Below are 25,253 nucleotides of genomic sequence, written 5' to 3' on the forward strand. Positions count from 1 at the left end.
TTGCGGGAAATTCCCTTATTCCAGCGCCATTTCCCATTGCAAAAAAGGGAAAGTTGACAGCTCTGCCCGAACCCCCCAAAAGGAGGTAGATCACTGCCAGTTTTTAACTCTGTGAGTGGATCGCAGTCTCTTGGGAATTGGCCACCCCTCCTTATACCAACAAAAGTTGTGGTAACCAGTGTGCGCATTCTGAAATGTGTGATATTTCCTGAGGGCTGAACGATAAAGGTGGGGCTGCTTATTGAAAGAGATTTCTTGAGCCCATTCAGATGTGAAAAAAACGTTGTTTCAACTGAGCTGTTTAAGCAGATATTTACCGGTATCTACCAGCCGGTCTTCTGGTTTAATTTTGTTCACACATCAACACTGACGTAGCTTATTTTAGATACGTATTTGCTGAGTATAATACAATACTGTTCTAATATCCTTATTATTGCCTTGGCATTCGCTTCAGGGTTTTCTCGTTTTTCTTGTTCCTCGTCCTGATGCGTTTTGATGCCAACCTCTGCAGCAGCTGTTCGGGGCACACCTGATGAAACGGCACACTCCAGGTGAACCACGGCGACCGACAGTTCGGATCTCAACTCCGTCTTTCCGTAACATGTCCTTCAGTTTACGGCTTTGGAAACAGAACTTAGTGCTGACTGTCTGTGTGGTTTTCCTTGTTAGTCTCACTCTTTCACTGCTACAGAGGGCAACCAGGTGAGTTATCTGGGTTCTTTGGGAAAGTGGGCTGGGAACAGCATAGCTGTGAGTGCTTTTTTTTGGAAATGTCAAGCAGTATCAGAGGTAGCCAGTCTGCCTGAGACGTCCACGGAGGCAAGCATCCCCAAATAAGTGTGTGTGTGTGTGTGTGTGAGTGTTATAAGACAGGCATGTCCAACAGGTAGATTGTGATCTACTGGTAGATCACGGGACGTCTGCGATAGATCACTGGTAGATCATTGGCTCCCCCCAAAGAAGCTGAACAACTGTGACTCTCCCTTTATGGATAACCAACTATAACAACAAAGTCGAGAGTGTCCAGGCATCCTTCATTAGGCAAATCTTAGGAGTCCCAAAATGTTTCTCATATCTGGCTATGTGTGCAGAGTTGGGCCAACACTTCTTAGAAACTAGGGGTTGGATTATTATTACCTTCAAATATTGGCTGAAAATTCTCTTTAACACAGAGCCAGAAAGTCTACTAACCTTTTTTACTCAGAGACAAACAACATTTAACCTCCTCCCTGAAAAAAGCTCAACAACTTTGACCTGAACCCCCCAAAACAGGGGGTAGATCACTGCCAGTTTTTAACTCTGTGAGTAGATCACAGTCTCTTGGGAGTTGGCCACCCCTGTTAGAAGAAAACAAACTGCTCTTTTTCCCTTCCAGAGAGGGTTTGATCACTGTCCTTTGTTTCAGTCACTACTGAATCAATTCCCAAAAGGTGCCTCTTTGTAAGTGAAATGATCCACAGTCTGGCACCACTGGTGTTGGTATGTCCGCTGAGCAGAGTTCGCTGTGGACGTGCTGCTACATCTAGGGGATTATGGCTGCCCCGTATTCCAAGTCTCACCCCTTTGACAGTCCTTTTTCCATGGTGAGAAACAAAGGTGGAACGGCATACGGTTGAATTTATAGGAATTTATAACAGAAACACTATAGAGAAAGAAATATTTTCACTCAAGTGTGTGTGTGAGTGTTGTGCTTGTGGAACTGGGTGGTTCGGGGAAATTCCCGTAACAAGGAAAACCTGTAGAGTACATGCAGCTCTGAGAGCCCTCTTTAAAAACCTGAGAGGTTTTAACAAGGCGCAGTGCAAATGGGCTCTAGCAGAGTTTGTAGCAACTAAACGGCCTCGGTCCTGTATACCTGAAGGAGCGTCTCCACCCCCATCATTCAGCCCGGACACTGAGATCCAGCACTGAGGGCCTTCTGGCGGTTCCCTCACTGCGAGAAGCAAAGCTACAGGGAACCAGGCAGAGGGCCTTCTCGGTAGTGGCGCCCGCCCTGTGGAACGCCCTCCCATCACAGGTCAAGGAGATAAATAACTACCTGACATTCAGAAAACACCTGAAGGCAGCCCTTTTCAGGGAAGTTTTTAATGTGTAATATTTTTGTATCTGATTTGTGTTGGAAGCCGCCCAGAGTGGCTGGGGAAATCCAGCCAGATGGGCGGGGTACAAATAATAAATATTATTATTATTATTACTATGAGCTCTGAAATTTATCCCAGTGCTGTGTGTGGTTCTTTCCCCCGCAGAGAGAAGGCTACGTTAGGACAATTATCAAAGTGCCGGGAATTGAATCGGTTATTTGAAGTAAGGGAATTCTCCCAGAGGTGAGTCTTTCTGGTTGGCCTGGCACGCCTCACTGTTAGGCAGAGAGAGGCAGCTGATTTGGGGTGTCATGGAAAGGCAGGAAATCTTTAGTTGTGTCTGGCGCACCAACTCAAGGGGGTCAAAGGCGTCCGTTTGCATTTCTTAGTACAGAAAGTATTGATCAGATGCGTAGAGATCTTTCCTATTCCGCTTAATTCAAGAGGGCTCTGGGAGCTTCTCTGTGTGAAAGAAACAAGCAGAAGATTCATGATTTATTCCTTCAGAGAAGCTGGCTTAAACTGGTCCTCCTATCTCTTCTGTCAAGGTCATGCTGACTATAATAATAAGGCCAGAAGGAGCCTGTGTTTCACTTTCACTTTCACTTTCTTTTCTTTTCTTTCTTTTTTTTTTTTTTAAAAAAAAATATTTTCTAATATAACAATACAAAAATACAAAAACAACACACTACATACAACAGTAAAAAAGAAAAACAACAATACAAAACACTATCATAAATTCGCTTACAATTTCTATCACATTGTCTTGATGACTTCCTCACACCCTCTCCTTCTACGTACACTGCATCTCATCTGTAGTAATTCCCTATCCTCATATTATAAAAAATATACTATTAAACTTATTCTAGTATTTCTAATACAATTCCTAACTGTAGCCTCTTACTTCTATCTGCTATTTTCTTAAATCTTTATTTTTGCATGAGTTCTTAAATATTCCTTAAATTTCTTCCAATCTTTCTCCACTGCGTTGGTTTCACTTTCTCCTTCTATCTCTTTACCTTCTGGTGTGGTGTTCTGTACATAGTATGCTTAGTGTTAAGGTTTAGACTTATTATACCATACATTGTTGTAAGTTAAGTCTGCTGCAACTGGATTTCTTATGGACAGTGCCAATCCCGAATGTATTGGATTTGTGACCATTATGCTCATTTGCCTTCAGTAGCAGTAAAGCTCTGCTGGATGAAATACAATTGCCTCTGGTCTATTTTTCGGGAGAATCCTGCAACATGTTTAAGTTTTTATTCTGCTAACTATACATCAGAGTTCTGCTCTGGATCATTTTGAGTAGAATTCCATGAGAAAAGTCACCTCAGCCCCCTCTGTATTTGCTTGAGACATCTCGTGAGCCCAACATACCCCGGGTCTGCACAATCTTGGGGGCAACCTGGCACCTCTGCGTTGTGCGATCTGTTGTTGCCAAATTTCCTTACTTCCCTGAAGAAGCCTCATCCCTCCATGACTTCCAGCCCCCGGACCTCTTGTGGAGGAGGCAAACAAAGAAGAAGGGCCTCAGAAGATGATCTCAGGGTCCGGTTAGGACTCAGCCTTTCTCAACCCGGAGTCCCCAGATGTTTTTGTCCTACAACTCCCATCATCCCTAGGTAGCAGGACCAGTGGTCAGGGATGATGGGAGTTGTAGGCCAAAAACATCTGGGCCAAGGTTGAGAAAGGCTGGGTTAGGTTCATATGGAAAGAGGGATGAACTCTGAAGCTAGTCGTTGGTAAAACTCTGAAGCTAGTCGTTGGTAATCTCTCTCTCTCTCTCTCTCTTGCTGGCAGCGCTCAATTCAGCAAGACAGCTAGTGATGAGAAGCGGGTTCGTGTTGTCAAAACGTGGAAACTTCCTCAAAAAGATAAGGGCATTCTGGAGCATGTGCTGCTCACTCAGGAGTGCCCTTGGGAACCCAATCCTGCAGCAGTGGCCCAATATAGGTAAAGCCATCCACTCACCTGTTCGGAGAGACACCTGGAAAGACAGACAGCAATGGTTGTTGTATATGCCGTTGTTAGACCCCCCCCCCCTACAGCCAGAAGCCTGGTTGTGGGTTCTGCATTAGCAGCAGCTCCCAGACCAACCCCACATGGAGCATGTTACAGTAATCCAGTCTCAAAGGTTATCAGTGATCTAGAGAGAGGTTTGGGAGAGAGATCCTTACTCTCCCGTAGCAGAGTTAGGCACAATGGTGATTGCTCCAAGCACATTTAAACTTGGTTAGATTTTGCACCTGCCCCCCCATAAGCCTTTAAACAAACATTCTGCACAAAACTACTTAGGCTAGAATAAATCACATAGTTTACTCACAGCATTTCTAGAAGCTACATTAAACACGTCTCCTATCTGTTGGCGGTAAAACAAAGATGAAAAAGGTTCCAAAAAAATTACTTTGTTTCCGCACAAAAAGTCTTGTGCAATCTTTGGGTTAGCAAAGATGCAGGCTGTAAAATCTCTCTTTCGGGGAGACTCAGTTCACTTGGGTTGTTTTTTTTGCTGTTGGGGGCCTTAGCCACACGGCTCCTTTTTTGCTTGTTCCAGAAAGCATGAAGAGAAAAGGCAAGAATGGGAGGGAAGAAACAAAAGGCTGCAGGGAGCCTGCTAAGCTCTACCCCCCACTGGCTACCTGAGCTCAGGTTAATTCCTTCATGCACAGAAGTATAAGTCAGTAACTGTATATTACAAGTGCCTAGACTACTGTAGACAAGCTATCTTCCTGTCCAAGAATGGACAAAGCTGGTAACAACAACAACAACAACAACAACAACAACAACAACGACATTAAAAACTTCCCTAAACAGGGCTGCCTTCAGATGTCTTCTAAAAGTCAGATAGTTGTTTATTTCCTTGACATCTGATAGAAGGGTGTTCCACAGGGCGGGTGCCGCTACTGAGAAGGCCCTCTGCCTGGTTCCCTATAACCTCACTTCTCGCAGTGAGGGAACCGCCAGAAGGCCCTCCGAGCTGGACCTCGGTGTCCGGGCAGAACAATGGGGGTGGAGACGCTCCTTCAGGTACACTGGGCTGAAGCCAAACCCAACTTCTCTCACCACCAAAGGAACACAAGCGCACAACAGAGAACCTGCACAAGCAACGCTGACACCAAACCCTACATATATTAAGTAAAATAGAAAAATCGCCCCCCACCCCACCCCCACCCATCTCCCACCCCACCCCCCGTCCACCTCTTTCCCCTTTTCCTCCTAATGTCTTGACAAATGAAGCTGACTTGCAAAAATGTTACATGGGGGGGGGAATACTATTGTAAATCAAGAAAATCTTTAATAAAAATACTTTAAAAAAAAACAAAAAGAAGAGATCAGGCCAAAGACGCATCTAATCCAGGCCCCTGTTCCCAGAGTGGCCAACCCAATGCCTGTGGGAAGCCTGCAAGCAGGAGCATCCTCATCCTCTTGTGATTCTCAGTAACGAGTGTTCAGAGGGAGAGGACTCCAGGGATGGAGCCAGACTACAGATCTTCAGAAGGAAGGCAACACCATCTAGAACATGCATAGGGTCCATACATGATCTCCCCTTGATGAGGCTTAGGGTGACTTCATCTCTTTGTAGGTGTCCCCCCACCTGCCCCAAAAGGGCTTAGGGGGAGCATAAGTTACCTCCTTCACAGCTTCACCCTAATCCACCTCTCCTCCCATTTGCAGGGCAGAACTGGGCCGATGTTGCAATGCTTCCTTCTCGATAGTCTTAACCAAGGAAAACACGCCGCTGGGATCAAGCATCACCTTTGACGGAATAAAAGGAAAGGCGTTTCCGGCGAGCGCTGAGCTGGTGGACTTGCTGCCGGAGGTGGGGAGCGGGGCGGCGGTATTTGGGGTGGGGGGGGGGGAAAGAGCCACAACCCAGAGCACATTCCTGTACAGAAGGTTCAATCCTCTTGGCATCTCTCATTAAAACTGGGCAGAGGAACCTTTGGCTTACAGGTCTCTTCTGGCCTGCCTGGCCTCCCCTTGCGGTCCACACCAACCTACCCTATACCTGATGCCACCTATGAGACCCGTTCTTGTGGGATCATTTCCGGGTTAATACATCCTGGGGGTGTGCAAAGGATTCTTGCAGCAATGCACTCAACCACCTGCTCATTAGACCCCAGGGGTATAAATAAAATACAGTCATCATCCACCATCTTCATCCTTTTCCATCCTGGCTTATTAAAGCTAGCCAGAGTGGGGTGACTCAAGGGGTCAAAGGTGTGGTCAACACATCCTTGCACGAGCGAATGGCACCCGTCACCCAGCCAGATGTGTGGTGTACAAATAATAAAACTTATTTATTATTATTATTATTATTAGGGTAACACCCATGAACCGGTTGCCAATATCCCTTTCTTGGCGAAGGTGGTTGTGGAGCTGGTATCCCCGGAAGAGTGGGGTTGCCTAGATCCGCTACAACAAATTTGTCCAACTTTTGGAGACCTAAAACGGGGGTGCGCGTCTTCCGGGAGTGAGTCACGTGACCTGTGCCTCACTCTCACCCTGAAAAAGTCCTTTTTTGTGTTGGGGGAGGGGGCGCGTTTTTGCACCCAAAATGCCTGCTTCAATCTTGCCTGGGGGAAAAACGGGCTGTCCATTCCCCCCCCCCCCGGGGCACTTGGCAGGTATGCTGCGATCTGGGTTTAGACCTGGTTTTGAAACGGAGCCTTCAGTGTCATCAACCTAGTCCTGTGGAACTCTCTGCCATGGGAGATTCGCCAAGTGAATTATGTGTCAACTTTTAAATGCCTGCTGGAAACTTTTCTGTTCTGCTAGGCCTATGCAGGCAATTCAGAGTGCATCCACCCATAATGGTTTGTGGAGGTTTGCTTTTAGTTTTTAACTTTTTATGACATTAGTGTTTGGCTTTATGCTTTTATATTGTTTATTGTTGTAAAATGCTGTGACATATTTTTGTAAAATGCTGTGACATATTTTTATGATACAGCGACATATCATACATGAAAATGATTCCCCACTCCTTAGTTAAAGGGTAATAGAATCCTGGTGATCTAAGCCAATATTTCTTTTGTATGTTTTTTATTAAGATTATTTTTCTCCTGCATTCCCAAAAATCTAGAGGTCACCCTTCCCAGACTCCCGGTATAGGCACTGTGCTGTGGTGGGCAATGGTGGGATTCTACGAGACAGCAACTGTGGTCAGGAAATTGACCGGGCAGATCTAGTAATCAGGTAACTTATTTCTTCTTCCTTTTCAAAGGGAAAGTGGTAGCACTGCAAACAGGTGGGAATCACAAATAATATGGGGTCCTTTTACAGTGTTCACTCCCAGGTGGACTTGGTTTTTTGTTTTGTTTTACTCAGAAGTAAGTAATATTCTGCAAAAGTCCTACTTCTCCTTGCAAATAGCCTTTTAACTGGCAATTTCCCAATTATTTTAAAAGAGCATTTGGGCCGAGTGGTAAAACTCAAGCTTTGCATACGGAATGTCCCAGGTTCAGCCCCTGCTGTTTTCAGTTTTAAAGGCAAAGATCCACCCATGCCTGTGATTGTCAAAAGCTGCTGCCAGTCAGAGTAGACAATATTGAGCTAGATAGACAGGTGGTTGGCCCTTGTTTAAGGGGGCTCCTTATGTTTCTAATATAGGAAGCAGCCTAATGCTGAGCCCGTGTATGTAGCCCAGTGTCATCAACATTGACCGGCAGAATTCTGCTCCTTGAATCTTCTTGTTCCTGTTCACTTGTGGTCTTTGCATTCCTAAATTCACCCATCATTAGTTAGTCCTGTCTCTTGCAGAAGCTGAACCTTTCATTATTGGCTTCTTCTTTCCTGCCAGAGCAATTGCTCCTTTACACTTAAAAGTAGACAGCAAAGGAGTGATTGGCTGCAAAGAGGAAAGTACTGATTCAGAGAGAGAGAGAGAGAGAGAGAGAGAGAGAGAGAGAGAGAAAGAGAGAGAGAGAGAGAGAGAAACATACCTCAGAGAATAGAACCGCCAGTTTAGCAGCTGATTTAGGAATGCTGCTGTCAGTGAACAGGAAGCAACTAAATACAAAGGTAGAAGCCCCATTAAAAGGGGGAAGCTATTAAAGAAACGGTGTGGGTCCACACTGGATGGCCTGACACTGCTGTTGCGTTTTAAGAAAAGGGAAAAAATATATATAATGAAATAAAAAGGCTATTTAAAATAACGTTCGTAAAGAAAACCAGAAGTTTTTCTCTTGGGAATTATAGGGACAGAACTACCTAAAATGTATAGAAACTTATTCATGTATGTGACTACAGCGGCAATAATATTACTCGCCCAAAAATGGAAAGAAGCAGAAGTCCCAGCAAAAGGAAGAATGGATACAAAAACTTACGGAATATGCAGAAATGGCGAAACTTACCGGAAGAATAAGAAATCAAGATAACAAACTTTTTATAAAAGAATGGAAATGGTTTATTGAATATTTACAGATGAATTGTAAACAGATAAAAAAAACATTGGCAGGATCATTGTAATAACCTGCAGTTCCGTAAGAGTATGTATTTAAAGAAGATGAATAAATGAACAAATTGTGTTAATTTGGATAGGCAGAAGAGATTAAAAATGAATTTCAGGAACCGCAGAAAGTGGGGGGAAGGAAGTCAAGTTTTGGAATGTCAAAATGATTGTAAAATCAGTGAAATGTATAAATTTGAAAAGAATAAATAAAAATTAAAAAGGGGGGGGGAGGAGAGAGAAACCTTCACAAATCAGGCCTGAAAAAAAAGATCCAGGGATAGCATGCAGAGCTCTGGAATGTGATTTGTTGGCAGTTACCTTGCCTGGATTCTCCATGAAGCCTGTCTGAATGAGAGTTCCCCAACGGTTGCACTAGAGCTGATTCTGTTTCTCCACTTTCTCCCTCCGACCCAGGTTCAACCTGCCTCCCATGAATTTCTCTGAAGACGTGGGAACCAAGTCAGACCTGGTGACTTTAAACCCCAGCATCCTTAATGAAAAGTAAGGAAAAGACCCGAGAATGCACTGGCTGTGTCATAATTTAAGCCATTGGTAGGCAAACTAAGGCCCGGGGCCCAGATCCGGCCCAATCACCTTCTCAATCCGGCCCGCAGACGGTCCAGGAACCAGCATGTTTTTTACATGAGTAGAATGTGTGCTTTTATTTAAAATGCATCTCTGGGTTGTTTGTAGGGCATAGGAATTCATTCATATTTTTATTTTCAAAATATAGTCCAGCCCCCCCCCCAAGGTCTGAGGGACAGTGGACCGGCCCCCTGCTGAAAAAGTTTGAGGACCCCTGATTTAAGTGGTTGTAGGAAGCAGTAACGATGTTGCACCTAGTGGCCTGTGGCTCCTGCTCTGCATGCAGCAGGTTCCAGGTTCGATCCCTGGCGTCTCCAGGCAGGGCTGCAAGGGGCTCCTCCCTGAAACCCTGGAGAGCCCCTGCCAAGCTAGAGAGGCCAATGGTTTGACTCGGTGCTCCTGTGTATTTAAGATTCATCGTTAAATGCGTAATTTATCTCCGTGTAGGCGTACAAAAACATGTTTTATCTCGGTGTAAACATTTCAAATACTTCATGAAACCCAAAGGATAATTATGGCCATGCCCACACACCACACATGGAAAACACCCCGCAAAGAATCCTGGGAGCTGTAGTTTGCTAAGGGTGCTAGGAATTCTAGTCCCAGCAAAGAAAGAATGGATACAGAAACTTATGGAATATGCAGAAATGGCGGAACTTACCGGAAGAACAGTAAATCAAGTTAACAAATCTTTTACAAAAGAATGGAAATGGCTTATTGTGTATTTACAGATAAACTATGGCAGGATTATTGTAATAACCTGCAGTTTGATAAGAGTATATATTTAAAGAAGGTGAATAAATGAACAAAATGAGTTAATTTGGATATGCAGAAGATATTAAAAATAAATTTAAGGGACCGCAGAAAGAGGGGGAAGTCAAGTTTCGAAATGCCAAATCATTGTACAATTAGTGAAAAGTATGTATGTATGAATGAGTGGTGCTGGGAATTTTGCTGTGCGAGAGAGAAACTGCAGTTAGAGTATTATTTGTGGGAGGCTGTATGCTTTAAATGTGCCTTAGGGTAGCAGCGGATCATATGTGGATGCTGCTGAGGGCGTGCTCCCAAGGGGGGCGCGGCGCGGAGGGTGCCCTCCCAGGGGCGGGATAGCCGCTTGGGTGTATGAAGTGGCATGCGCGCCCTGAATCCAGGGGCGGAGCAAGACGCCAATGGTGGACATTCGGCGCACCGCCCACCTGGAACTGCCAAATGTCACCCCTCTCAGCAGACACCCGGGGCGCACCGCCCCCACCGCCCCCCCTTCCTCCAGCCCTGCCTTAGGGCTGACCCACTCCGTGTGTTTAAAGCACATCAAGCACACATTTAAAGCCCGTGACTTCCCCCAAAGAACCACGGGAACTGTAGTTTCCCTTTCGCACAGCTACAGTTCACAGTACCATTCACAAACTACCGTTCCCAGGATTCCTTGGGGGAAGTCACGGGCTTTAAATGTTGTGGCTGTCACCACAACTCCGATCCATGGTGCTGATGAGATCAGCCGGCTTAGAAACTGATGAAATTTCTCCTCCATGCTTAGAAGAACATGACTTGATCGTTTTGTTCCTTTCCCCGTGTCCTGCAGATTCCGAAAACTGTCGGACCACCGGAAGCCTTTTGCCGATTCCCTGCGCCTTTATGGGGACGCTTTCTTCATCATCCCTGCCTTCTCCTTCCTGGGACACAGTGATGTCAGCTACCGCGCCCTGTATACCATGGAGGACTTTGGCTTGGCTCAGCGAGCTCTCTTCCTGAACCCCCATTACCTGGCCCCACTGGGTAGCTACTGGAAGTCGAGGGGCTTAGGGCCCAAACGCCTCTCCTCAGGCTTCATGTTCACTAGCATGGCTCTGGAGTTGTGCGAGCGCATCACTCTTTACGGATTCTGGCCATTCCAACACGGCCTGGAGAACCAGCCCATTCTCCACCATTACTACGATAACAGGCTGCCCAAGCAGGGGGTTCACGAGATGCCAAGCGAGTTTTCCCGGTATCTAGACATGTACGCCCAGGGGGTGCTGCGCTTACGGCTTGGCAAGTGTCCGTGAGAGGGGAGCTTCCATCTGAATGGGCAAGGGCGTCTCCTGAGACGCGGAAGAACAGGCGGCACAAATGGTGGCACCAGGTTGCAGTGCTCGGCGAAGCCGGAAGGCAGCAGCGCAGGCCGCCCAAAGGAGGGTTTTGTTCTGATGCAATCATTCCTACCCCCCTGGATGTGATAAGGAACACGAGTGAAATTCCTCTAAGAACAGGAGGCTCGTCTGTGTTCCAAGATTGGTAGATGGAGGGATAGAGTGTGGTTAGACTAGTGTGGTGCTGATAATGCCAAGGTCGCAGGCTTGATTCCCCTATAAACACACACACCAAGAACTCTGGCCAGAAATTTCAATACCAGGTATAAATCCTACTTGTGAGTTGCAGGCAAATAAAGGTATATAGAGACACGTTGATCGCTTCATACGTAGACGCTACATTTGAAAAACATAGAACCACTTGGTACTTTACTACAGTGTTTTTCAACCTTTTTTGGGCAAGGGCACACTTGTTTTATGAAAAAAATCATGAGGCACACCACCATTAGAAAATGTTAAAAAATTTAACTCTGTGCCTATATTGACTATATATAAAGTAATTCTCTTGAATAGGAATCAAATAAACACAATTTTTCCCAGGCAACAGTGGTTGAAAAACACTGCTTTACTAACACGAACTCACACATTAGCTAACGAAGGCGTTCATACCGAAACAGGGCTCTGTCCTGGGTTCTTTCTTTGAATCGACTATCGATTCTGGCTCCACGTACAAAACGACCTTTTGGATACGGACTTGTACATCATTTGTTGTTGAGTCAAACCTCTTACGTTCTACATTGCAACGAATTATACGTATGTGACTTTAAACAGCTGCTTTTCTGTTAGAATTTACAGGCCTGTAACTCTTACCAGAATATATACCTTTATTTGACTGCAACTCATGAGTAGGATTTATTCCTAGTATTGAAACTTCTGGCCAGAGTTCTTGGTGTGTGTGTGTTTTTTGATTCCCACCTGTCTGCTCCTGCATTGCTGGGGGTTGTGCTAGATCAGGAATCCCTAACCTGCGGCCATCCAGATTTTTGGCCTACAACTCCCTTGATCCCTAGCTAACAGGACCAGTGGTCAGGGATGATGGGAATTGTAGTCCAAAATATCTGGAGCGCTGAGGGCTGGGGATGCCTGTGCTAGATGGCCCTTGAGGTCCCTTCCAACTCTACAATTCTACAACATGTGCTTCTTTGTGTTAGTGTTCACATTGTATTTGTAAGCCGCTCTGTTATTTTTAATTATTATTTTTTTAGAGAAAGATTTTACTGAAGTAAATCAAACCAATAGAAATAACTGAAGGTAATGGACTTTGCAGAACTGGCGAAGCTGACAGGAAAAATCTGAAACCAGCAAGATCAAGCATTCCAGAAGGACTGGAGTAAATTTATACGATATCTGAAAGCAATTAACATCACTAGCAGGGTTGTTTGAAGACTTGTAATGAGAAATTCTCTACCTTTCTATATTTATTTAAATTTTGAGTTATTTTGTAATGTGTGTAATTAGAATTGGGAAACGTACAAAATGCAATGTTATAAAGGTTAATTTTGAAAGCCATGAGGCAGGAGGGAAGGAAGTTGACAGGCTCTGAAGAGGCAGCGATGTAAAGTGGAGTGTTGTGATGTGAATGTATATTATAAAATGGAAAATAAATTTTGTGTGTGTGTGTGTGTGTGTGTGTGTGTGTAAACACCTGGGAAAAAATAATAATAACAGAAATACAAAAAAAAAAAAGTGGCCAGCCCAGCTCAGAATTGCAGGTCTCTTGACTTTTGAGATACTTGGGAACCCTCCTACCTCTGATTTATGCAACCGCCTTTTAAAATTGTTGTTTTTGCTGCCGTAAACACACTGAGGGAGACAACCTTATTCTTCTTAACGTGCCACTGAATATAAATTCAAAAGGGCTAGTTCTCATGTAGAAACTCGTCTTGACATTGTGATTCTGCTTCACCTCCCAACGCATGCCCGACTTTCATGTTTGCCCCACCTTCGGACAGGAGCCACTCCCTGACTTCCCATTAGCAAACGTAAATAATTTCTCCTGCTCAGCACCTGCTTCCAGTTACAAGGTCTAGAATGCAGGAACAAAGCCCGATAGCAAACAGCATTTTTTTTTCCCCATTAGCAGATTTAATTATTTGCTTAGTGTTTTATGCAGTCTTCCATGAGGTCAGGTCAGGTCAGGGTCAGATTTCCAAGCTGTTTTTAACCAAGAGAGACTTCCCTTTGCCAAGACCTTTCATCGAAGGCAGGTGTGGGGACACCTTTAGCTTGACAGGTGCTGCTAAACTACAACTCCCATCAGCCCCAGCAAGCATAGCCAGTGGCCTAGGATGAGGGGAGTTGTGGCTCAGGAACATCTAGCGGGCCATAGGTTTCTCACACACCCAATCAGAGGTCCTCCTTAGTGGAGGTGGGTAAATTGGGCACTGCCCCATCAATCTTAGTCTGTCCTCACCTTGCCCTGTCCTCCATCCTAACACTGAGGTCCACCTCCGAGGGCCTTCTGGCGGTTCCCTCACTGTGAGAAGTGAGGTTACAAGGAGGAGTGCGGGGGGAGTGCACCGTCCCTGGCAGCGCGACCCCGGCAGGGTGCCATCGCAGCTGCCCCCGCCCACACTGGGTGCCCCGCCCCCGGGACACGCACCAGCCCTGCCCCGCCTGATCTCCGCCCCCTGGTGCCAGAGCATGAAGCTCCGCCACTGAGAGGTGCCCGCCCTGTGGAACGCCCTCCCATCAGATGTCAAAGAAATAAACAACTACCTGACTTTTAGAAGACATCTGAAGGCAGCACTGTATAGGGAAGTTTTTAATGTTTGATGTTTTATTGTGTTTTTAATGTTCTGTTGGAAGCCGCCCAGAGTGGAAACCCAGGCAGATGGGCAAGGTATAAATTTATCATCATCATCATCATCAGCCGCCACCCCGGCTTTTCACAACATTGAGATCAGCGAAGGTGGACTTGGGCCAATTTATATCTATTATGCACTTGCTATGTTTATCTATTTCATTCCATTTACGAATTACAATAATAACCGCTTTCTTTTTTAATAAGATTTTTTAATCGAGATTTTCCCATAACGCAGTAAAATTGCATCTATAAAAGTACAAAACAAAGGAGAAAAGAAAAGGACAAGAGAAATAAAGTGAGGAAAGAGAAAGATAAAATAAAGAAAGCAAAAGAAAAGGAAAGAAACGTTAGCAGACAATACAAAAAAGGAACTTCTGATTTCCCACTTGCCATTTACATAAAATAAGAAAATGTGATTATCTCAAACTTTCGGTCCACTTCGAGGGTCTGCTATCTTCTGCCAATCTTAACACCCGAGTGGGTCCGTTGGGAAGGAGAAGGTCCTTTATTTAGATAGTCGCAAATGTATTTACAGAACATGCTTCATGCTTGATGTGCACAACCCATTCAACTACAATGTAGTTTATTTGCTGTGTTAATTTATACTGGGTGGAAGAGCAACAACAAAGGGCCCCCGAAATTGGGCAGTGCGCAATTTCGCCATTTCTTCTAATGCCGCTGTTCTGTATCAGTGGCATAGCAAACACAGCTGCTCCTAGTGTATAAATACAACCCAGCAGAGAGGCTGTTCCCTGGAAAACCATCCAGCTACCGATTGGAAGCATCTAACTTAGACCATCAGGTATATGGCATGCGTCTCGGGGTGGGGTGCCATGAGCTTCTGTACCTATTTAAAGGACTTGGGACGCAGGCCCATGACACAAAACTGCAGGTGCTAATTTTAATTTGCATGTAATGCGCTAACTGATACTTATAGATACCTGCGGGCAAATTCATATGGTGGGTGACTAGTGGCCACATCCAAGCTTTACATTTAAAGCATTGTGATACAGTCATGGCTTCCCCGAAAGCAACCTGGGAACTGTAGTTTATTAAGGGTGCTGAGAGTTGCTAGGAGAACCCCCTACCCGCCTACAATTTTCAGAGTTCCCTGGAAAAAGGGATAGATTAAACCACTATGAGAACTGTAGCTCTGTGAGGTCCTGAAACTGGGGTGCCCCTAATATTCTCTGTGAAATGTCGGAGGATTTGCTAAACAGACGAAATCCTTCCCCTGCGTGGAAATGTACAGTAATTCTGGGCGAAAGCCTTGGCTCAGAACTGCGCCAGAATCTTAATTATTCTGCCAGGGCTCTATTAACAGCTGTGCCCCAGGGCAGAAATGCAGCAGGTGAAGCATTCTTCAGTTGGGTGTGATGTACCTCAAGTGTCAGGCTAGGCTAAGGAAGACTTGCTTCAAATCCTTTCCGAACCACAAAGGGCCTTGGGCTACTTACCCATCCTTTTCTTTTCCATCTTAAGCGACCACATCAGGTTGTTGTGAAGGAGTGGACAGGTTCGCTGTCCCCAGCTCCTTCAAGGAAGAGCAGGGTTGTTGCTTTTAAATGAAATAAGTAAGCAATGGGCTCCCGCTTATTATCACAAAGTTCTTCAAGGCAGATCAGCCCAGTCACACTTCAAAAAAACAAAAAACAACAACAAAAAAAACCATTTACACCACCACTAGCTCTTATGGTGGCATAAGAGGAGGGAAAAGGAGTCTTCTCAGCTGGAGGACCCTGCAGGAGACCTCACCTCAACTTAGGTCACAATCTACACCATACATTATCAGACATTTATACCACTTTTACAGTCACGGCTTCCCCCAAAGAATTCCGGGGACTACAGTTTGCCCCTCGCAGGGCTACAACTCCCAGCATTCCACCCGGCATTTGGGGGGCAGGGGGATGATGTGCTTTAAATGAGAGAAGTTGGGGTTTGTTTGGAAATAGTTTCATCTTTTTCAGCACCGTTTGCCTCCGTAGCAGAGCTTCCACGTCCCCAAATCCTCCTCATCAGAGATGGCGGCTCGGCCTGGCCAAATTCTCCTGCCTATCGCTCTGGTGATTGCAGGCACCGTGGTGGCAGGTAGGGCTATAGGGAAGGACAAGCAGAGAGGGCTCCGGGGCTTTTGGGGGGGTGGGTGGGGGTGGTAGGCAAAGCAACCTCTGTTGTGCCCCACTCCTTGGTTGCTAGTCCTTGGTGAGCTTGCCTCATATTATTATTAATGATAGTAGAATGATGATGATGATGATGATGATGATGATGAAATAAGTTTGGTGAGGACATGATAACATATTGCATACTTTAAAATGAGAGTTAAATCTCTTCTTTACCCTTGTGGGTTAATGGCTGTGGGTTGTATCCAACTAAGTCCGACTTCATGCACCTGACAGCCACGCCCACCAGTTTTAATGGGGTTGTATTCAATTAAGTCTGACTCAGAGGAGACCCATCGAAAACCTAAGTTAGTCATGTCCGTTGACTTCAGTGGGTCAACTCTGAGTAGGAACAGTATTGCGTGCCACCCTGTGGGCCTTCTCTGAACAGGACGAACAGTAGATACAACCCAATACAGTATGTTACTCTTCTTTTTCTGCATATTTTTTTTAATTACTATAACAAAAAAAGATAATAGATGTTTTCTGCTAAGGTTCTGGAGGCTCCATGGAAAGCGTCAAGAGCAGTGATGAAGACGACGACAGATCTACAGAGAGGCCAGGTCTGTGCGTATCATTTTGCTGTGAGTCAATAAGTTGTTAGGGCCAGAATCGAGAGTTAGCGTGGTCATGCATCTGCCCAGGGTCCATATACAGTAGTACCTTGGTTCTCGAATGTAATCTGTTCCAGAAGTCCGTTCAAGAAGCAAAATGAACCCCTGTGTTGCAGCTCAACTGAGAACCAACAAACAAGGCAACATGAGACCCAGAGCGAAAGCAGCATATCAGTTCTAGAAAAACTCTATTATGCCAATGATATATAATAGCAACGAATACAATCAAGCAGAATTGCAAAATATGAAAAAGTCTCTGTAACATCAAATACAATCGAGCAGAATAGCAAAGTTTGAACTAAAATAAAATAAAAAAATTCCTTCCAGTAGCACCTTAGAGACCAACTAAGTTTGTTCTTGGTATGAGCTTTCGTGTACATGCACACTTCTTCAGATACCTGAACTGATATGTTGCTTTCACTCTGGGTCTCGTGTTGCCTTGTTTGTTGGTTCCCAGAAGTCCGTTCGACTTCCGAAGCGTTCGAAAACCAAGACACGGCTTCCAATTGGCGCAGGTGCCCCGGAAACAGTAGCCGACAACCGCGTTGAACGTTCGACGTCTGAAAAGTGTTTCAAAAATGGAACACTTACTTCTGGATTTTCGGCGTTAAAAAACCAAGGTTCCACGGTACTCTGGGTGAATAAGCTCATCTGATCATTGCCTCACTTTCTTAGTTCCCACGGAGGGAGACTCACCACCAGAAAGACATCAGCTGTCAACAGTCTTTTGTCAAGTCTGTCTATCTATCTATCTATCTATCTATCTATCTATCTATCTATCTATCTACCTACAGTAGTACCTTGACTTATGAAGATAATCTGTTCCGAAGGCGCCCTCGTAAGTCGAAATCTTCGTAAGTCGAAGGCGCCATCTCGGAACGGAAGAAAACTTTGCAAGTCAAAAAAACCGCATTGAAAACCTCGTAAGTCAAGGTATCGTGCCGCCGCTTACCCCTTCGTAACTCGAAAATTTCGGGAGCGGCACCCATTTTTTCACTTCTATCTATCTATCTATCTATCTATCTATCTGCCTGCCTATCATCTCTCTCTCTCTCTCTCTCTCTCTCCCCCCCCCACACACCCTTTTAAAAGATCCCTCAAGGAAGAAATTTGCATTTTCACACCCTGAAATGAGCCTTGCTGAGTCAGCCCAGGGGTCAATCTAGCTCAGGGCTGTCTGCACTGACTGGAAGCAGCTCTCCAGGGCTTTCAGACAGGGGAAATTCCCATCCCTACCTGGAGATGCCGGGGGCTTTCTGTATGCCAAGCAGATGCTCTGCCCTTGCCCTGTCCTCTCATAGAAAAATTGCTTCCTTCCTTTCCAGGACTCTTTTGTCCTTGCACTCAGGGATGCTGTGCCAATGCCTGGTTTCAGTACAAAGATGCTTGTTACCGACCAGTCACAGGCGACACTCACGACTGGAGTACAGTTAAGGTACAGTGTGCGTGTGTAAGAATCTTCAAACGCCAGTGGATAGATTAGGATATCCAAACATATGTGATCCTAACTTTTTTGTGGATGGGGTATTTTAATCTTGCCTTTTAAAAATGTGGGCAAGTTTTAGATTTTTCTATGCTTTGATTTATGGTGATTTTAATGTTTGCATTTGCAAGAAAACTAATAAGTTGTTGTTGATGATGATAACAATAATAACGATGGATGAACAAATCTGTCAGTTTCACGGGACTTCCGGCGGCTGACGCCATTATGGGTGGTCGTGGGATGCTTCGGCTGCGAAGCACCCAGTTCATCCCGGGGGTCAGGAGCCCTGCAGCCGCATTGCGGGGCTCCGGTTGGGGTGCGGGAAGAGCGTCCCGCACCCTGGGCTCCCCGGCTGTGCCCGTTATGGCTCCGAACCCTTCCCTCGCTCCCCCGGTAAAGGGGGAGTGGGGGTGAAGGGACGACGGAGCCGGGCTATAGGGGACATGCCCCAACCGGGATGTAAATGCGGCGACAAAGCCTGTGATGAGCGTCTAAGTTCTACCTGTTTTCAAGGAGCTGATAAGAACCCAGAGGCTGTGAGTAATTGATTGACTCTTTGTATTCCTGGAACGATCTGGGGGAAAGAAGAAAGGCAGCCCGCCTCCCTCCCTTCGGGTGGTGAAAGAAATTAACTCTTTAAGTGACTGCTGCTACAACAATCAATAGAAAGTACTTGGAAATTGAAAACTGAGTCTGTTGAGATTTCCCTTCGGGGGTTAACTGGGGAAAAAATATCTCCACTTGAAGTTTTGGTCTTTATACTCCGGCTTCGGAGAAATGGCGGCGACTTGGTTTGTCGTGGGAAAAAATTGAAACAAAGGAAGGAAGAGACAGGAACTGAAATCTGATACTCACCCTCTCTCCTAAAATGCTGGACTTTGTGCTCGCACTGGCATCGAACTCTAGTTTAAAGGATGAGGAAATGCTCACTGTCTTGCAGATGGAATTGCTTAATCGGAAACTACAAGTTTTGAGTGGAATTATTCATAAAAAGGATTTACTTTCCACAGAGGAGGCTTTTCAAAAGTTTTACACAATGGAATCAAGCCTTGACAAAGAGCTGGGAGGGGTGCTTCAAGGATGGTCTGAAATGGCTGGGCAAATCCGGGAAAAGGAACCTGAAACGGGAAAATTTACAATATCCAGACTCCGAGGTGGCAGCTCGGGGGCAAGGGACATGGAATTAAGATTTTTACAAGAAGAAGAAGAAAAAGAAACGGAGGAGCCCAGAATGGAGATGATGAGCACCCTGAGGCTCGATGCGGGGTTTGTTGTGGATGCTGCCTGGATCTGTGGACACTCAGAGGAAGACAATTGGAGATTTGGTTCTGGAGAAAGACAGAAAAAGACAATGGACAGAGGGGGAGTGGGTTGAAGTATTAAATGTATAATTTAAATGGTCTGCCATGGTATCCGAGATCGGAGTGTGAAGTCTGTTAATTACAAGTCTATTTTAAACAAGTAAGGAGATATTGAATTTTAAGTTAAAAGCAGCATGATAAAGGATAGAAGAAATAAGTTTAGCTATAAGAATATTTGGTTATGATTTAGGTTATAATGCAAAGATTAAGATAAGTATGTTTTCTTTTTTTCGTTAAGTAAAGTTAAATTTTTTTGATAGAGAAAAGTTGTTAAGGAAATAGTATATTGATTTAAAACCGAAGGTGAATAGGCGGGGGAAGTCAAACGTCAAGATTTAGAACTAGAAATTTTTTTTTTTGTAAGGTATATAAATAAGAAGAAGAATCCTGACATTATGTGTAATTGTATTTGTTTTTGTATTTGTAGGTGTGGGGTTGGGTTTGTGTTATATTATGAAAATGCTAATAAATTTTGTTAAAAAAAAAAATCTGTCAGTTTCACTTTATCATTTTCCCAGGTACAGTCACCCACATTTCTGTATCAAATTGTGTTACTTTTTTAAAAATTAATGAAAACTCATGAAAATTTAAATCCTCGTGAAAATTCATCAGCACCGTGGTGCAAATTTCTCCTAACGTTTATTTATTTATTTATTTTAGTTGGTGAATTTATATACCTCCCTATACCCGGAGGTCTCAGGGCTGTTCACAGAACAAAATCAAAATATAAAACCACCTTTTTGTGTGCAATTTTGCCTGGAATACAAATTTTTGTTAGGTATTTCCCCACATCTAATGCATTTTGATGTTTAGTTTTTCACCAACAGATGCATTCTTATGCACGCTTTCTCCTAATTTGTGCATTTACCCCCAATTGTTTCCATTAAACATTGCAAACAACAAATATAACCACACAAAGATAATACATATGGACCTTTGTACAGATTACTTAGTTAGAGAAACCACTTCACGAGATTAGAAAAACTGAGAGTTTTTTAAAGTTTTTCATGCTCTGGAAAGAGGCTGCTGTCCCACCAATGCTATTCTTCTTATTTCACGTCAGGAGAACTGTGAGAGATTCGGTACCCATCTAGCCTCTGTTCACAGCGACGACGAGCAAAGCTTCATCTTTCACTTGATGGGGCGACGGACACGTTACTGGATTGGCGCAGAGGAAACTGATGTAAGAACAAGGGAGTGGGTGGGATCCACTGTTAGTATTGCTCACAACCAGAGCTTATTACACCACGGGAAGTGCTGGTGGCAGATTTACCTGTCTCAGCATTTCTGGCCCTCTGAAAGTTATTGAGGGAACTCCGTTTTGACTTTGGCCAACACATCTGGTGGTGGTGGTGGTGGTAGGTGAAGCATCTTCTGGAGGGCACCCGATTGGGAAAGAGTGAGAAAACGCATCAAAGGTTTTCTTCAGGTGAGTTGTCTACTTGGAGCAGACGAGTGGGGAAATTTCAAAAGCTCTTCAGAAAGGCATATATACCGGTAGATAACTTCCTGCATATGACACTGATGTTCCCACCTCACTTCTTGTGACTTTAAAGAGTCAAATATTCCACGTGCCTTCTTCTTGTTGTTGTTGTTCAGCCGTTCAGTCGTGTCCGACTCTTCGTGACCCCATGGACCAGAGCATGCCAGGCACTCCTGTCTTCCACTGCCTCCCGCAGTTTGGTCAGACTCATGTTGGTAGCTTTGAGAACACTGTCCAACCATCTTGTCTTCTGTCGTCCCCTTCTCCTTGTGCCCTCCATCTATCCCAACATCAGGGTCTTTTCTAGGGAGTCTTCTCTTCTCATGAGGTGGCCAAAGTATTGGAGCCTCAGCTTCAGGATCTGTCCTTCCAGTGAGCACTCAGGGCTAATTTCCTTAAGAATGGATAGGTTTGATCTTTTTGCAATCCATGGGACTCTCAAGAGTCTCCTCCAGCACCATAATTCAAAAGCATCAATTCTTCGGTGATCAGCCTTATTTATGGTCCAGCTCTCACTTCCGTACATTACTACTGGGAAAACGATAGCTTTAACTATACGGACCTTTGTCGGCAAGGTGATGTCTCTGCTTTTTAAGATGCTGTCTAAGTTTGTCATTGCTTTTCTCCCAAGAAGCAGGCGTCTTCTAATTTCAGGACTGCTGTCACCATCTGCAGTGATCATGGAACCAAAGAAAGTAAAATCTTTCACTGCTTCCATTTCTTCCCCTTCTATTTGCCAGGAGGTGATGGGACCAGTGGCCATGATCTTAATTTTTTTGATGTTGAGCTACAGACCATATTTCCACGTGTCTATTCTAGAGTAATTTTCTTTTTAAAAAAATAAATAAATATATGATTTTCAATTTTATACATCTCAATAATTTTACAATCATTTCAAAACTTGACTTACTTCCCCCTCTTTGTACGGTTCCTTAAATTTGTTTTTTATACTTTCTGCATAGTCCAAATTAACAATCATTTATTCATCTGCTTTAAATGTATACGCTTGTAAAACTGCAGGTTATTACAATAACCCTGCCAATGTTCTTATCTGTTTGCGGTTTATTTGTAAATATTCAATAAACCATTTCCATTCTTTTATAAAAAGTTTGTTATTTTGATTTCTTTTTCCAGTAAGTTTCGCCATTTCTGCGTATTTCACAAGTTTTTGTATCCATTCTCCTTTCACTGGGACTTCTTCTTCTTTCCATTTTTGGGAAAACAACATTCTTGCCGCTGCAGTTGCATATTCTAGAGTTATTCCAACTGAGTTTGGTGGGACTTACTGCCAGGAAAAGGGGTAAAGGGTTGACGTGTGAGGCCCAATTACCTGGGAGTAAGTTCGATTTAACTCAGCGGGTCTTACCTCCGTAGGTGTTATGTACTGAGTTGAACAGGATCCAAAATGCAGCATTCTGATTGGTCCTAGAACAATAGGATTGAGATTGCAGCAGTCTGATTGGTCCGCAGGAGCCACCCAATCCAGCTCCAGGTGGAAGTGAATCCGCAACCCGATTGGCATACAGGAGTATCCCGGAATTAGCCAATCACGCGGGGCCCATTGTGTAAATAGTGTATATAAAGCAAACATTTTGGGGGGGAACTGCATTCCTCACTACTATGAGCTGAATTAAGAGCATGAAATTCACACTTGACTCAGAGTATATTTCAGTAGGTATAGGAGTGTTTCATGAGTTTCTCAAGCAGTGGCCGCTCCTGGTTCTTAATGCTAATTCTCTTCTTCTTTTCACTGTTTGTTCCGTAGGATCCAGCAGCGCCCTGGAGATGGACCGATAACTCCACATGGCGGTATGAGAAATTTGGGCAGCCTTTAAGATCGAGCAACCCTCGGATACCCATGGCACTGGCAGTCGACAGATCAAAAGCTAAAGGTTCGGGGCAGGGGTAGGCATAGCCGGGCGCACACCTTGAGTGCACTCAGCCCATATCAGCCAACCAACTTCCACTGTTGCATGGAAATAATGGGAAATCGATGGTGGAGAGATAAGATTGACCTTTGAGGCAGAAGAGGGGTGAGGTTTGCCACTGTACGATTCTTGCGTTATGTCTTTATTGCAATTCTTTATGCTGCCCCTCAGCACAAGAGCTGCAGGGTGATGTACCGCAAAAGAAAATGCAACGCTGAAATGAACCTAGGAAGCTGCCTTAAACTGAGTTTAAGTTTAAGAACGTTTCCGAGCACAATTCAAAGTGTTGGTGCTGACCTTTGAAGCCCTAAACGGCCTCAGCCCAGTATACCTGAAGGAGCAGTTCCTCCACCCCCATCGTTCAGCCCAGATACTGAGGTCCAGCTCCGAGGGCCTTCTGGCGTTCCCTCCCTGCGAGAAGTGAGGTTACAGGGAACCAGGCAGAGGGTCTTCTCGGTAGTGGCGCCTGCCCTGTAGAACGTCCTCCCATCAGATGTGAAGGAAATGAACAACTATCTGACTTTTAGAAGACATATGAAGGCAGCCCTGTTTAGGGAAGTTTTTAATGTTTGATGTTTTATCATGTTTTTAATATTCTGTTGGGATCTGCCCAGAGTGGCTGGGGAAACCCAGCTAAATGGGTGGGGTATAAATAATAAAAAAATTATCATTATGAGTGGGGCTCGACACTGACTGGCAGTGACTCTCTAGGGGTCCAGGCAGGTGTGTTTCCCATCCCTATCTGGAGATGCTGATCTCTGAACCTGGGGCCTTGTGCATGCAGAGAAGATACTGGAATTCAGGGTTGGATAACCTCTGGCCCACAGGTCAAACTTGACCCAAGGAGGTCATTTCCCCCAACTGTGCACACCTGCCCCACACCTGATGTCATATATGCTGCTACTCAGATTTCTTGGTCCCCCTTTTCAGCTGCCTCGCTTTTCTTTTAGGTATCTACTGGATCGATGCACCTAAGAGTTCTCAACACATGTACGTCTGCAAATACCTTCTGTATTGAGGATGCACCCCAGAGAAAAAGGAGAATTGCATTTGGTTTTAAGAAGCTATTGTGTGCCTTTGCTTAGCGACTATTATTCCGGTAGCCGAAATTGTTCTGGAGCAGATAGATGTCCAAAACAATTGCTTTCAGATCATAGCCAACCGAATAGTGAACTTTTGAGTTTCACAGTTAGGAAAATGCTTCTGACCCGTAGATAATTTTTTGAATTGTAAGGAGCATTCTGAAGTGAAACAGTCCAGCAATGAGTGTACTGTGTGCCTCTTTTGAATACTGGTTGTGAGAATGTTCCACCTGTTGATGGAACAAGGGAAAATCCAGGAAATTAAATGGGAAGCCGCTACAATATATTTTTTTTCTCATTTGCAGGATGGGCTGAAAATGTACGTGCATGTTTTCTGAAATAATTTGGAGCAAATATTAAAAACAGGGCACAGCTGAACGGCTTGACTGTTTTACTAAATTTATCTCTCGTAGTTGTTTTTTTTTTTAAAGTCTGAGGGGGCTAACCAAAATAATAAAACGCACAGTAATTTTTTATCACACAAAACTATGACATCACAACCAACAAAATGAAATCCAGATTAAACTCCCCAAAGACTTGATAATCACAACAGTAACGATCAAACAATACAAAATGTTAAAACACACAAAAAAATAATATTTGTATCTGTTGCAGAAGACAGGTGCATTTAGGTGCCAGAGGACAGAACTAGCACAATATGTCCCGCAGATAGGGGTAGACCACAGCAATGTCCTGTTCCCCAGTCCCTAAAGGAAATCTAGATATGAGCCCATTTATAAGGGAGCATGGTAGGCAATGAATTCTAAAAACATTTTATGGCAAGTTTGAGCTCCCTCCAACCCAGGGGTCAGCAAAAGTTTGAGCTCCCTCCAACCCAGGGGTCAGCAAACATTTTCAGCAGGGGGCTGGTCCACTGTCCCTCAGAACTAATGTACTTTCATTTATTTTTTTAAGGCTGTATTAATAGTCTTACAATACATTACATAAGTATATAGTACAGGGGTCAGCAACCTTTTTCAGCTGTGGGCCGGTCCACCATCCCTCAGACCATGTGGTGGGCCGGACTATATTTTGAAAAAATATATATAAATGAACGAATTCCTATGCCCGACAAATAACCCAGAGATGCA

At 44.5% G+C, this 25,253-nt stretch overlaps 2 protein-coding genes across 2 annotated transcripts; both read left to right on the top strand.

Moving 5' to 3' along the window:
- The first annotated feature begins 580 nt into the window (after window positions 1–580).
- LOC117058476 (alpha-2,8-sialyltransferase 8F-like) lies at window positions 581–11,238 on the top strand. The gene is made up of 7 exons (XM_033169656.1): window positions 581–702; window positions 2,247–2,324; window positions 3,882–4,034; window positions 5,757–5,901; window positions 7,165–7,277; window positions 8,947–9,033; window positions 10,700–11,238. The coding sequence occupies exons 1-7, from the start codon at window positions 602–604 to the stop codon at window positions 11,160–11,162; spliced, it is 1,140 nt and encodes a 379-aa protein (XP_033025547.1). The 5' UTR covers window positions 581–601; the 3' UTR covers window positions 11,163–11,238.
- A 4,835-nt stretch (window positions 11,239–16,073) lies between these two features.
- LOC117057353 (C-type lectin domain family 4 member D-like) lies at window positions 16,074–24,364 on the top strand. Its single transcript, XM_033168194.1, has 5 exons — window positions 16,074–16,140; window positions 18,151–18,260; window positions 20,733–20,852; window positions 22,918–22,961; window positions 24,031–24,364. Exons 1-5 carry the CDS (start codon window positions 16,074–16,076, stop codon window positions 24,053–24,055), a joined length of 366 nt encoding a protein of 121 aa, XP_033024085.1. The 3' UTR covers window positions 24,056–24,364.
- The last annotated feature ends 889 nt before the right edge of the window (window positions 24,365–25,253 follow it).

Source organism: Lacerta agilis, chromosome 14 (genome assembly GCF_009819535.1).
Source record: "Lacerta agilis isolate rLacAgi1 chromosome 14, rLacAgi1.pri, whole genome shotgun sequence".
Taxonomy (NCBI): domain Eukaryota; kingdom Metazoa; phylum Chordata; class Lepidosauria; order Squamata; family Lacertidae; genus Lacerta; species Lacerta agilis.

Excerpts from the sequence above, each read along its gene's own strand:
- LOC117058476 (XM_033169656.1), top strand. The coding sequence starts at position 602 with ATGTCCTTCAGTTTACGGCTTTGGAAACAGAACTTAGTGCTGACTGTC. Across the intron at positions 2,325-3,881 it reads GTAAGGGAATTCTCCCAGAG|CGCTCAATTCAGCAAGACAG; the intron begins GTGAGTCTTTCT and ends TCTTGCTGGCAG. Across the intron at positions 9,034-10,699 it reads CCCAGCATCCTTAATGAAAA|ATTCCGAAAACTGTCGGACC; the intron begins GTAAGGAAAAGA and ends CGTGTCCTGCAG.
- LOC117057353 (XM_033168194.1), top strand. The coding sequence starts at position 16,074 with ATGGCGGCTCGGCCTGGCCAAATTCTCCTGCCTATCGCTCTGGTGATT. Across the intron at positions 18,261-20,732 it reads ACGACTGGAGTACAGTTAAG|GAGAACTGTGAGAGATTCGG; the intron begins GTACAGTGTGCG and ends ATTTCACGTCAG. Across the intron at positions 22,962-24,030 it reads ACCGATAACTCCACATGGCG|GTATCTACTGGATCGATGCA; the intron begins GTATGAGAAATT and ends CTTTTCTTTTAG.